Here is a 14,997-nt window from a genome sequence, read left to right on the forward strand (position 1 = left end):
GATTGTTGCAAAGTTCATTTGAGTTTGGCCCTGTAGGTTCAGAGGAGAGGATCTTGGTAAAATTTAACAAATGACAACAGACATCAAATGATGGCAAAACCTTTCACAATAATCTTTCTATGTAATGTCATCAGGCATGGTGGCCTTTTTCATTAGGAAATTCAGAGAAAAGCAAGAAAAATGGACAACAATATTATATTTTGACCAATGAAGATCTGAGATCAATCAAACCACACATTGATTACATAAAAATAATCAGCAGGTCATGAAAAGTATAAATCGGATTAGTATAAGAAAAATATAGGAATTCACAGGCAATTTAGTATATATCACAGATTTTATTTTTTGCCTAACTCAATAATAGCATCAACGACATCCCCACACTTTCTCAGGGCCATTACAGCCTCGTTTCTATCTACTCCCATTTGTTTCATAAGTACATCAACATCACCAGTATCTAGTCCGTCCTCATTGGCTGCCTGTTCACCAATCACTTGGAAGATAGCTTTGTTTGAAATAGCAGACGCAATTGTGTCAAAAGTTAAAATCTTCCCTTTATTAATTACTTTGATCTTTTCATATGAAATGTTTAATTTGTTCGAAAACACTTTAAATATATCGTCCCCACTCCAAGCATTTTGTATTTTTAACTTTTGTTTTTGTTTGTTACATTTTACAGTTATTTCACAAAATGGCTGACTTTCGTCAATCACAGGTAGATCAGTTTTGTACTGGTTACAATGTAGATAGGAATTCTCGGGTTTTATAGATCTATTTACAGGTTCTGTCAGAGGTTTCTGGTTCTGCAAGTCTTTAGAAGCTTTGTGGAAATCAACTGCAGGACGATGATGGATTGTTATTTTACCTGAAAATGCAAATATACAAAGTACATGTACATATATTGTTTTTATCCTGCAATTTACACCAAACACTTAGCTTAGAACTTTAGTTGTTAAAATCTAAATGGTATCCGGTCGTTCCGGCCCCAAACCGATCCGGCCCCAAGTCAATCCGGCCCAAGTCGATCCGGCCCACGTCGATCCGTCCCCAAGTCGATCCGGCCCCATAATAAAATATGAATTAACTATATTGATTTTGGAGGAATTTGTCACAAATTTTAACAGTATAAATGGAATTTGAAAAAAGTGTCCGATGATGGATGACAACAGGTCAGTGAAGTATTGGAGTACCAGTTAAAGAACCATTTTAAATCGATACGAAAATGAGAGTTATGAAAATTATTGTGTCTGTTTGTATGTTTATATTTTCAAATTAATTGATGAATTTTTAAAGTGTAAACACTTTTAAGATGTCACCAATCACAATATTTCAGTGTATATGCTTTTGATAATATTACCATAGATGCATTAGGGAGCTAACATTTGATTTTTAGGGGGGGGGCTAGGATGAAAAATTTTGTCCTTTATTTTTTTTTAGTTGTAATCTCTGTCCTGCCTTGTTATTTTTCACTCTATTCGGTCCTGCCTTTTTTTTATTAGTTTATCCTGATTTTTTTTACCTAAATTGTCATCCTGTATTTTTTTTGCAAAGTGTCTCATCCTGCCTTTTTTTTTTTACTCAAAACTCCTGTCCTGCTTATTTTTTTCAAATTTCATCCTAGCCCCCCCCCCCCCCCCCCCATAAAAATCAAATGGTAGCTCCCTTATTTCAGATGCAAGAGTGAATTAATTCAATTTTTTTCATCAGTTGTTTTTGGCTTTGAACTAGCCTTTTTCAACTGATTTATAATAGTTGTTCTTATGCTGAATAGTTACACCACTGTTCCAAGTAAGGTGGAGGGTTGTGTGCCGCTGACATGTTTAGCCATTCCACATTGTGTATATGCTTGTTCCAAGTAAGGAGTCTGTAATTCAGTGGTTGTCATTTGTTGCTGTGTAACCTATTCTGAGAATTTGTCTTTCTTTTATTATTTTTTCATAAAAAAAGGCCAATACTTTTCCTGTTTAATTTTTTTTTACCTTTTTCATTTTGAGGCCTTTTATACCTGACTATGCAGTGGCATAGCCAGGTTTGGAATGATGTGGATGTTTGCAGAGCAGAGCGAGGCGAAAATTTTTTTGAACCTTTTCATGCAGAAAATTATTTGTTATTTTTAAAGTACATGTACTCCCCCAGAATCCGACACTAGTTAGATTTTTGTTAAAATTCAAAATACCCACCAATTCATATATCTATATTTTCCCACTCAATCTTATATTTGACATATCAAAAACGGACCCCATTACAGCAGCACTTTTGTATAATTCAGGAACTTCGGAATATAGGAACTGAAGTGACTCTTCTTTCCAGGAAGTTGAGTCTACAACCTTGGGTTTTTGATTTTTGATTACTAGTACTTAGCTAAACGCGTTGCAGGAGACATAACAATACCGGGCGTCCGACCGTCCGGTCTTGTTAGAACTCTCATGTGTACAATTCTTGCCAGATTTAGTGAAACTTATATCATCATGATCATCAGCAATATGTCTTTGACACTTTCAAAAATAAGTCGTAATCAAATATTTTTAACCAGTTATGACCCTTTGAAATATAAATGGTAATGGAAATCCCATTTCATTTGCTGTGAAGCTTTAATTTCTCTTAAGATATCGAAAAGAAAAAAGAAAAAGACAAAAAGTGCTTTTTTAGTTATTCCCTTGTTCCTTGCCCTTTGATAGATAAAATATGACATGTAAAGTGCATGGCGGGGAACATTGGAACTTTGTTCTTAAATTGAAAATAAAATTAGTATATAAACCTAGATAGAAACGGAATTCATAAGCCTAGGAATTATCACGATATATTACAAATTGATTTTTTTTATCACGTCTTTTACCATGTCACAAGAAACGATATCAGGATATGGTGTTTTAGTTGTTAGATGAGAAGCCATCACTCCACTAAGTTCAATTTCAGAGGAAACATGTCCACGGGTATGCATTTCATCATCCTCTCCGCTTGCCTTAATTAGCCTATAATGTAGACTTTTTTTACGAACAAAAGTTAACTTGAAACACTATTCTGCGGTTTACATAAACTTTATTATCCTGAATGAAAGACCAGGCATACTGCTTCGAAAATGATGGGACGTTATCCTCATATTCTCAGCCTTGTTACATTTGGATACCTCTGAGTTGTACTGCTGCTATTTTCAATTTTTTTTTTGTCAAAATGATGTGGATGCTTGAGCATCTGAGCATACATGCAAGCTACGCCACTGCTATGCAGTAAAGATTTAATTCATTGTTGAAGGCCATACGATGACCTATAGTTGATAATTTGTGGTCATCTTCTTATTTTTATAAGTAGAGTGATTTATACCTTTAGGTTTACTTTTTGCTACCCATAATGCATTAGATTTTCAATTAATTGTGAATTAATGCAAGAAGCTATACCTTGAGGTTTACTCTCTGTGAATATTGACCCGTCATCTTTATAAGAAGTCTCTGAACTATTTGTTCTAGAGTTGATTTGTTGGCAAATCTGTCTGTGTGTCTTCCAGTCACTAATCTGGCATTCCTTTGAGCTATAATATAGAAATGACAAGAATTAAGTATTTGTCAGGCTTAGAGAGTACCATCACACATTTAAGTATTTGAAACAGAAAGTGGGTGTCTAATTATCTGATCACAATAGCACATGTTCATTACAACACTGTTGAGCAACTGACCAAACATGAGGACATTTTGTTCATTTGAAAGTCTGCACACAAGCATCTTCGCTAGCCAAGGGTTATGATCCACTCCCACTCTCTTCACCCTTGGCGGATTGAGACAAAATTTCGGAGTCATTGGTTAGGATTTTCATTGGTTGCAGTCGAAACTCGCTGCATCCAATCAAAAAGTGCATATTAACATGATCACGTGAAAATGTAGGAAGTGTTTGTAAACAATTGCCACATTTTTATTGTGCAACAAGTCTTTACATCCCTAAACATAGGACTATATTTAGTGACAACTTGAATAATTTTAATCAACTAATTGGAGTTCCTGTGTATTTTTCATGCAAAAATGCATGAATGTTGACGTATATTTTCATTTCAGGCTTTACCAAGTGTGTAGAATCTAGACGCTACCATGTTTTTACCTCCAAAGAGTTCAAGTGCTACCAGGCCAATGGTCAAGAATAATGTATTCGGAAAGGGCGTGACTTTAATCTTCCGATAGATGGCGCAACATTGTTATCACAAATGTTGTCTCAATCAGCCAAGGGTGAAGAGAGCGGGAGTGGATTGTAACCCTTGGCTAGTGAAGATGGCATACAAGCATAAAGGTTGCACTTTGTAAATACAGCTGTTTCATAAACCACATCTCTTTTGGGGAGATATATAATATTCAAATATTTTGTTTTGTTTACAAACTGGTTCCCAGACACGATATTTATATACCACACATAATAATTAACCATCAGAATACCCCATCATTTCTATACTACAGAATTTTTGGACATTGAGGTCTGACATGAGTTTAGTTTGATCTTTTAGGCCATTTTTCTTATTAAATCATTCAACTTCATGTTTTTGACTTTAATTCACTACTCATTTTTATTTTGTTTCGGACCAATTGTAAAAAGCACTATTGTAGTTTCCCATATTTGAATCAAACATTTTTTTAGACATACCTACCAACTGCATTTTTTTAAGCAAGTTAGTTGAAACACAGGTAACTTTTGGGGCTTAAAAGAAATTTTCATTTTACCTACTTTGTTTCCGATTACTATATAGATAGAACAAAGTCTATTTTTTGTCTATACAAACGAGACAAAAGAGCTAATTAATTTTGCAGGATATGACGAAATTTTTGACTAAAATAAAAATGCATCACCATGAACAAATATTTTAATGAAAATGTTTAATACAGCTTCAGCTTTTGTTCAACAAAACATGCTCCAATCCATTCATATGGTTTTTATTGACTGTCTATTCTTTCAAAGTTATCTACCCCTCTATAAAATGTCAAAACTGGAAAGAAATTTTATGATCAATTATAACTCATTCATTCAACAGTCTGCATCAAAAACTTTTTCGTTTACTATTCTGGAAACTAAAAATTAAACATTGTCTGTCATGTCTGTATACAATGCTGTATGGTATGGGGACTAACTGTGCACCAGTTATTGCGAATCTGTTTTTGTATTGCCATGAGTTACAATTTATGACTAAAATCAGCAAAGACACATCGAAACAACATCTGATACAAAAATATAATAATACTTTTAGATATTTGGATGATATATTGGCTCTCAATAATGACGACTTCAGTATGTATACTAGAGAAATTTATCCTGTTGAACTTACTTTAAAGCTAATACTAACAATGACCCCTGCCCTTTCCTTGAAATTGATATCTATATCATTAACAGAAAGCTTAATTCACAAATTTATGATAAAATAGATAATTTTTCATTTCCTATCGTTAATTATCCATCTTTAGATGGTGACTTTCCCTTGTCATCATCTTACGGTGTTTATATATCTCAACTTGTACGATTTGCTCGTGTATGTAACAACATTTTAGATTTAAGCGAGAGAAATTTATGTATTACTGAAAAATTATTACACCAGGGTTTTCAATATCACAAACTAGTTAAAACATTTACTAAATTTCATCATTGGTACAAGGATATCATTCATTAATAAAACTCAACATACAGACATCTTATACTTTCAGGTATTTCACATTCAATCTCTTATGGTAATATTCTTAACAATGCACAAAAATGTCAGTTTTTACCTCAGAAGCTAAAAAACCTTTAAACAGACTTATAATTAAGAAGGAATATAGTTACGATACTGTTGTTAGGTCATTAAAGATTGCATATTTTGGCTTTGATATTGATTCACTTATAGGGTCTTTGCATCAGAAATAAACAAATTTATTCTCAAACCAGTTGTTGGCATGATATGGGTTATGTTCTTCTCATATGTTTTATGTTGGCATAATATTAAATTCCAAATCAGGAGGGATTGTACTTGCAATTCATATGATGAGATCTCAAAAAACATATTTAACCCCGCCACATTTTTGCGCCTGTCCCAAGTCAGAAGCCTCTGGCCTTTGTTAGTCTTGTATGATTTTTAATTTTAGTTTCTTGTGTATACTTCGGAGTTTGGCATAACATCCATTATCACTGAACTAGTATAGATATTTGTTTAGAGGCCAGCTGAAGGACACCATCCGGGTGCGTGAGTTTTTCGCTGCATTGAAGACCTATTGGTGACCTTCTGCTGTTGTTTGTTCTATGGTCAGGTTGTTGTCTCTTTGACACATTCCCCATTTCCATTCTCAATTTTATAAGACAATATAAAATTATATGACTAGTCTTGGGTATTGTAATGTGTGGCTAACGGTGCAGACTGCAAATATAGATCCATGCTAACTGTTAAATCAAACATCCAACTACAATCAGGTTATACAAGCTTTCTTAATGGTATTTTTATATGTAGTTCTATTATATCCTATATTTACCAGTAAAATACACTGTGACATCGTGTACATCTTTTCATAATCTGGTTCTTAGTCTTACAGACGTTACATTTTGTTTCGTCTGACATTTTTAAATCATTGCAGAAATCTGAAAAACAAAAGAAAACGTACATTACTGAATGCATGTCCCCAGTCAGGAGCATTATTTATTTAACATCATGTTTAAGGTACATTGAAAAATTACCATTATGAGTTACAAACATGACAAATATATGATTAGCATGATCATGATGATAAAAATGTGTTACTTTTAAAAATATTTTTAACCAAAGCTTTACAGGTGTGTTCATTCATACACCCTTTTTTTTTTTTATTAAAATCTACAAATTGTCTCAAGAGTCTTATATACATGTATACAATTAAATATTAATTAATCATTTCAAAGACATACATTATGTATCTCAAGAACCGTAAAAGTACTATCCAAATCTGTTCTTGATCTGAGTTTTGTGATACATGTAATAAGCATTGCATATATATATGAGTTTCTGAACATTTGTTTGAGGCATACTAAAGTGAAAGAACTGGAATAAAAAATCTTGCAATTTTTCCATTTGTAATAGAGCATATATAACTCTAGAACGGTGCAAGTGGTGCTACCCAAATGTGTACTTGATCTGAGTTTAGTGATAATAAGCATTGTGCATGTTATGTATTAGATCCATTACATTGAACTTGTGACTGAACAACACTGATAATTAACTCATGCGCTGCACGCATTCGTGAACTAATGTGTTGTTTGGTCACTAGTTGAATATTTTTCGATATTTGCATTCTTTTTTTTTTATGAAATTAAAGTAGAAAATATTACATGTATAAGGAACTATATCTTTTTCTAGGCATTTACAATTTGTTTTGATCTGACGTTATCGACGTCTTGACAACGCCTATTGTTGTATGACATCAGAGGAGTAAAATTACCACATTAATTTCATTTAATAAATTATCGGTTTTTATTTCACTGGGAAAGAAATGTAATATTCATTGCAACCAATGTAATAATAATTTTTTAATAGCCCATTTGCCAATTACCGATTTGATTCTATTATTACACACTTTTTAAACAAATTACTTCCCTTTGTCAATTGTAGACTGGTTCCATACTGGACAAGATTCCCTTTTGCCAATGCAAAGCATGATGAATTGAAAGTGATGTATTGGCAGTTAAACTATTTTCATGAAAAATAATTTCTGATGTCAAAAGTATTTAGCTTTACACATATGAAACAACAAATTAATGTAATTAAAAGATTTAAAAACCTTATAGATTACTCACATTATGCACAGGTAAATTTGCTCTGTCTGCTAGCTCTCCACTGTAAATAAAAAATAATGTCCGTCATAAGGGAGACAACCGAATTATGGATCTCTAATTACAGGGTCAATTATGGGAATTGGCAAATAGCTTATTGTGACGTCAAATTTTTTGAATTGTGATGTCAAAGTTTACATAGTTTACCAATACCTGCATGATTTTACGTAATGTTGAACAAGTTTGCATAGGCGGATCCAGGAGGGGGGGGGGGTGGGGACGTTTGTTCCCAAGATTTCTCACTGGGCTGGTCACTACTCATAAAACCCTGCCCCCCCTCCCTTATAACAGTCAGTACTCCCTTACGAAAAGTTCTGTATCCGCCACTGGTTTGCATACAAGTGTAAATACGTCTATCATGTCTATTGTTATAGTCTTCTTATAAGTTATAGTTTAGTCCATTGCAAGTCAGATGCAGTGGCGGATATGTTATGAATATGGTATACTTGGAACTGCATATACTATTACCAGATTACCAATGTACACTCGGAAGACTACCACGTCATGTTAACGAATTGCGGGGTTCCCCATGATATTTTGGCAGTCTTTACCTAGTTGTTATCCAGATCGGACATCCGAACATTGATGAGCGACCTTCTAGATGACAAATGACTCAAGCCTAGGATTGTTATACTTAGGTAATATAACACATACACATCACCCTATAAAATCATTACAGATCCAGGGGTGTTGGCCTCAGATCACAATTAATTCCCTTTGTTCGTGGTCTAGGAATATAGTTCCCAATTATTATATAGGGTATTTCTTCCCAAGTAATCTGTCTACTATTTTCTTTGACATGTTTACTATTTAAGTGGTCCTATCAGTTGCATATATATTGAAATAAGTAAAACATGTAGAAAAAAAATATTGTTGAAAGTGAAAGTAGTGATTTGGCCAAACTGAAAGTAGGGGAGAAATTAGCTTTCGTCATTTATTCAAGATTCAAATCCTACCATTGGTATGCTAATAGGGCCCTCAAAAGAAAAAGCACTGATGGATTGTCCTGGGACAAGCATATTTTATTAGAATAATAATGGTCTATAAGCAGTTAAATTTATTTCATGTTTGTGGCGGTGCAAATTTTTTAATTCACTTTGACTTTAACTAAAAAATGCATTGTAGCCAAGGGGAAGAATAATTGTGTTCTGAGGCCTAGGAGATGAGTATGGACAAAACACAATTATTGTAAATAAAGGGTCTATAGGTAACAACATGATCTTTGTCTGATTATGTTTCAAGAAAGAAAACAGAAATTACACAAAGTCTATCAAAATAAGACATTTTCACCATATTTGGGCATATGAGGCAGATATTGGCATTTTTTACAGTTGACATGATTTCTAATGAAAATTAAAGGAATACAATTGTGAGAATGTACCACATTACTTCATTAAATCAATTAGGGTACCTTATAAATGCAATTTAGTAAGGTTTTACAAAACTGAGTTGATCCTGGGACATAGCATGACATACAAAGACATTTAAAAATAATGAAAATAAAATGTTTTAAAAAATTTAAAAGTGTCAAGTCTAAATTACTTTTAGTTGTTTAGAAGTAAATAACCAATAGGTGGAATAGAATGAAGGGGAAAAAAAATCAATTTTTCAGTGTCTATTCATCCACAATTATGCTTTTTATGTCTGTACCTTTATCATATTGACCAGTTCTGATTTAATAAACATAGAGATATAGATATGAAAAATAATGGCACATAAGTGGCAGTTTGCTTTAGCAGTTGTCTCATTTCAACTAAATACAAGTTATGTTAACTGGATCAAGGCTTATTTTGGGAAAACAATACCAAAAAAATATTTTCTGAATAAAAGTTTGACTGAATTCTTAAAACTTTGCAAATAGCATGTTCCGCAGACATATATACTAATATAAAAACATTCCAAACTTTTTTGTTATTTGTCAGAATGTAATAAAATTTGACATTTATACTACTAAGATATAATGCTAAGTAACTGTGAAGTTTCATATGGATACTTTAATTTTTTTAGGTCTAATAGGCCTCAGATCACAATTAATTCCCTTTGTTCGTGGTCTAGGAATATAGTTCCCAATTATTATATAGGGTATTTCTTCCCAAGTAATCTGTCTACTATTTGAAAGTGAAAGTAGTGATTTGGCCAAACTGAAAGTAGGGGAGAAATTAGCTTTCGTCATTTATTCAAGATTCAAATCCTACCATTGGTATGCTAATAGGGCCCTCAAAAGAAAAAGCACTGATGGATTGTCCTGGGACAAGCATATTTTATTAGAATAATAATGGTCTATAAGCAGTTAAATTTATTTCATGTTTGTGGCGGTGCAAATTTTTTAATTCACTTTGACTTTAACTAAAAAATGCATTGTAGCCAAGGGGAAGAATAATTGTGTTCTGAGGCCTGTTCCGGGGGTTGGAACCCCCCTTTTTTCAATTCATTTGAATGAGAGCATATAGTTGGAACCCCCACTTTTACTCTGGGTTGGGAACCCCCCTTTTTAAAATGACTGGATCTGCCCCTGAGATGGGAGGGTTATACTTAAGTATAATTTTGCTGCTGAAAAAGAGTTTAAGGTATTGTCAGTAAGAACATGTTTGTGTTTACAATGGTTTTATTGGAGTTTGCTGTTTGTCCAGTGGAGCTGTTCTTGGCTTACGTTTGTCCGGATCCATTAACCAGTCTTGTATGAAAAGTTTTACCTCTGAATTGTCTACCAAATATTAATGGTAAACCAGACGTCTTGTAAAAATCAACACCTCTAATATTTTGATTTGGAGACTTCGAGGTTGAGGGGAAATACACATACATGTAGAGCCAGCTTCTGTTTCTGTTTTAAATATCTTCTGCCAATCATGGAACACCTCTTGAAACCCGGGGTACGGAGTCCGGTATTATAAAAAATATGATATTCTCCACCAAGTATTTACACCAGGACTATATATATTATATAAAAAAGAATAAAAGTTCTCTATCCCCACTTATGAATCATAAAACATAAAAAAAAAAACAACCAACAACAGAGCTTTTATGAGGATTTGAGTATTGCCCAGAGGTAATCAGATTATAACACTGAAAGCTCATTAGAATTTATGCGATGTCTTTATTTGTATACAAAGTCGACTCCTAATAAAGATTACTTATTATTATAACAGAGCATTTACCTAAATTTTACTTGGGAACAGTGAGATAATGTCTGAAAAAAGTAAAATTTCCATGTTCCATCTTTCACCAGCAATTATTTCTTTTTTTCAACCTTCTATTTGGAAAATTTTAAGTTTCAGTATTAACTAGAGTATATAATGCACCAACTTTTGCCATCTCTTTCTTACATTTCTTCCAATAAAATATGATCATAATTTGAATGTTCACTGAACCCCCAAAATGTCATGTTGTCCGGTGACATTGTCTTTTCTGACAACTAAATCATTCAAAGAATATCCAAATTAAGTAAACCGGCTTCTGATATTCACAAATATGATAGATCATATATAAAACGTATCACTTACTGGTCTAATTTTATCATTTTAGCAACATTAACCATGTGATAAAAGTTTACATTTTTAAGGGTCTTCTAAATTTTGTCCCAAGGGGTAATTTCCCTCCTGTTACCACTGTTTTTTTTTCACCTGTAGAAATGTTTGAAAGACCAAGATTTGATTTCTTGAAATGCAATGAGAAAAACATCTTCTCTGAATTTATGGCTCCATATCTATAGGCGATTGTCAGCCAGTTTGAAAAATCTGAACTTTCTGTCACGTCAAAGTAACAGCATATGCACGAGTTAACCTTCTCTATATTTATGTTTGTATGACCTTCGACAGTCTTCGGCGGTCAACTCGATCGTTAAGTGATGGCGTCTTGACTTGAATAGAATTGCAACAGTTATTCCTTGTTACAATAGTTCGAGACTTTTTTGTAAAGATGTAATGACATTGCTCTCAGAAACATTAATCAGTCAGGGCTAATTTTTAGAATATGTGACCAACATCAGATCTGATTAGTCCATTCAAGTTTTACGTTTGTTTTCTTCGATCTTACCTGGTCCTGTACTACCTTAAGAATTATTGTTGTTTCTGTATGCACCTTCTGCCGATTCCAATAAAGGTTTTAACAAGACTTTATCAAACATACTAATAGTGCTATTCTCCTGAGTGACAGTATTCAACGAACAAAAAAGAAAACATTTGCGAAGCTTTCTACTTTATCAAATGCCTGGCATTTAAAAAGTCAGAATGCGAATACGTATGTTCGAACTCTTTTTAGGTATTTTTTTTAGTAACAACAAACAAAGAACTATGTCAATTGGACATACTTTGATACTATAACTGACCTTGATTTTTACTAGATAATATTTTTGTTCGCTTTGGAGATTACGTATATCGTTCAAGTATCGGAGTTCAAATGGGGACTAACTGTGCACCACTTATTGCGAACCTGATTCTGTATTGTTATGAATTACAATGTATGACTAATATCAGCAAAGACTCATCGAAACAACATCTGATACAAAAATTTAACAGTACTTTTAGATACCTGGATGATGTATTGGCTCTCAATAATGACGACTTCAGTATGTATACTAAAAGAATTTATCCTGCTGAACTAACTTCATTTCTAATATGACGTACTTCTTTCGCTTTGTGAATAAACCCATGCTCTAAATCCAATAAAATTTGTTTGCACATGCGTATATTGACTACTGCATAATAATGAATTTTATCAAATCGGCATGCATTTAATATATTTCATTTACTTAAAACACTTTCAAACTCTTAAATGATGCACATATTGTTACTAATTTATCTTCGGATTTCAAATGTTTGACTTTGAGTGTTCCTGATGAAGGTAAATCCAGAAAAGGGCTTCGGACGCAATAAATTAAACGTGTTGTTTTCCATTTTTTTTAAATCTATTATGACAGCAATGTGCTGCAATTTCAAATTGACATATTTGACCTAGTACGACAATCGTTCATGCGGGCTGTTCAAAACTCCTCCCTCTGAAAAATCACATTACCAGTCGTTGGCTTGTTTACAAACAAAAAAGGGAGGGTCGTGGAATAGACTACACAAACGCTCTACACTTACACAAATCGGATATCGAAATAACCTTAATTGTACTAATCAGAATCGAAATGATTGATGCAAGCTCTACTTTATTGAAGTTTAAACATGGGTAGGCATTATATTGTTATTCTAACCCTCACTATCACTGGGGCAAAAAATAACCACGAATATAATGCATACCCATTTTAAAAATAAAGTGACGTATAGCTTGCATCAATTATTTTTAGATTAAGCTAAAGCTAATTGTAAACACTGTCCTTTTCCTCGATCTTAATAATATCTAATATCTTTAACGGGAAACTCAATATCAAAATTTATGATAAAAGAGATGATTTTTCATTTATCGTTAATTATCCGTTTTTAGATGGTGACGTTCCCTTGTCACCATCTTATGATATTTACATATCTCAACTTGTAAGATTCGTACGTGTATGTAACAATGTATTAGATTTGAGCGAGAGAAATTTGAGTATTACTGAAAAATTATTACACCAGGGTTTTCGATATCACAAACTAGTCAAAATATTTACTTAATTTCATCATCGGTACAAGGACATCATTTGCTAATACATGTATAATTCAACATGCATCTTATACGTTCAGGTATATCACATCCAATGTTTAATGGTAATATTGTTTATAAAGCACAAAACTTACGGCATTCACCTCAAAAACTAACAAAACCTTTCAACAGACTTATTAAGAAGGGATATAGTTACGATACTGTTGTCAGTTCATTCAAGATTACATATTTTGGCTTTGCTATTGATTCACTTATAGGGTCTTTGCATCGGAAATAAACAAATTTATTCTCAAACCAGTTGTTGGCATGATACGAGTTATGTTCTTCTCATATATTTTATGTTGGCATAATATTAAATTCCAAATCGGGAGGGATTGTACTTGTTATTCATATGATGAAGACATGGTCTTTCAATCAGTTTAATTGAGGTCTGCAGCTGGCATGTCAGTTTACTGCTAGTAGTCCTTTGTTAATTTATGTATCATTGTCATTTTGTTAAGTTATTTTGTTTCCTATTCTGACATCGGACACGGACTTATTTTGAATCGAGTTTTACTGTGCATATTTTTGTGTTGTTTTTTTTTTTACTTTGGCTAGAGTTATAGGGGGAGGGTTGAGATCTCCAAAAACCTGTTTAACCCTGCTGCATTTTTGCGCCTGTCTCAAGTTAGGAGCCTCTGACATTTGTTAGTCTTGTATGATTTCTAATTTTAGTTTTTGTTTAATTTCGGAGTTTAATATGACATCCATTATCACTGAACTAGTATACATTTTTGCTTAGGGGTCAGCGGAAGCACACTTCTGGGTGCTGGAGTTTCTTGCTGCAGTGAAGACCACTTGTGGCCGTCGGCTGTTGTCTACTCTTTGGTCGGGTTGTTGTCTCATTGACACATTCCCCATTTCCATTCTCAATTGTATTTCTAGAGATTAATATAAGTTGCAAAACTTGTTTCCCAATTCACTATAAATAAATATGTTTAAACTTGAATTTTGATTCTGATTTCCAAATTAAACATGTTATTAATCATCTTGTGAGGCTGGTCTTTGTTATGTTTTACGTTTACGATATGAGGTTTAGATGAAAAAAGAGTAATGTTGGTTCTCACGTGAAAGTGATCCATTCTTCAAAATTTATACAGTTAGAATTAATAACCATGTGTTTGTAATCGTCTTTTATGTCGAAGAAGTCGGGTATTGGTTATAGTTATCATGATTATAAGGCCCCTCATTATGGTGTTCAAGTAATCACATATTAATTACATATACTTTGCCAATATATCATAAGAATTATTCATTATAAACAATATAATCAAATGATCAAAATTACAGTCCTAGATTATCAAATCAACCCTTTTAAAACGGCCAAGTAATCACATAATAGAAAGACCATGAACAGGCTCAGTGTTGGTTCGTTTTATTTTGTCTCTTTATGTATAATATTGTATCAAAATCTGCATACCTTTGAAATACCAATGTTTCTCGAAATCCACACTACTTTTAAATGCAAGGTAATTGAAATATAACATAAACTACAAATGTATAAGCTTGGTTTTATTTGTATACTATTACCTAAATGCATAACTAAAACATTTTCTGATGCGACAGATCACTAAAACC

General features: G+C 33.1%; 1 protein-coding gene across 4 annotated transcripts; it reads right to left on the minus strand.

The window, feature by feature from the left end:
• Positions 1–324: 324 nt before the first annotated feature.
• Positions 325–10,595, minus strand: LOC143042625 (uncharacterized). Of its 4 annotated transcripts, none has more exons than XM_076215035.1 (4): positions 10,491–10,595; positions 6,468–6,573; positions 3,396–3,526; positions 325–865 (listed from the first exon to the last, which is right to left on the minus strand). In XM_076215035.1, the coding sequence occupies exons 2-4, from the start codon at positions 6,551–6,553 to the stop codon at positions 339–341; spliced, it is 744 nt and encodes a 247-aa protein (XP_076071150.1). In that variant the 5' UTR covers positions 6,554–6,573; positions 10,491–10,595; the 3' UTR covers positions 325–338. The 4 variants fall into 4 exon arrangements, with proteins under 4 accessions (XP_076071150.1, XP_076071149.1, XP_076071146.1 ...); XM_076215034.1 differs by having other exon boundaries at positions 10,524–10,580; XM_076215031.1 differs by having other exon boundaries at positions 10,448–10,578.
• Positions 10,596–14,997: the final 4,402 nt, after the last annotated feature.

This window comes from Mytilus galloprovincialis, chromosome 8 (assembly GCF_965363235.1).
Source record: "Mytilus galloprovincialis chromosome 8, xbMytGall1.hap1.1, whole genome shotgun sequence".
In the NCBI taxonomy this organism is placed as follows: domain Eukaryota; kingdom Metazoa; phylum Mollusca; class Bivalvia; order Mytilida; family Mytilidae; genus Mytilus; species Mytilus galloprovincialis.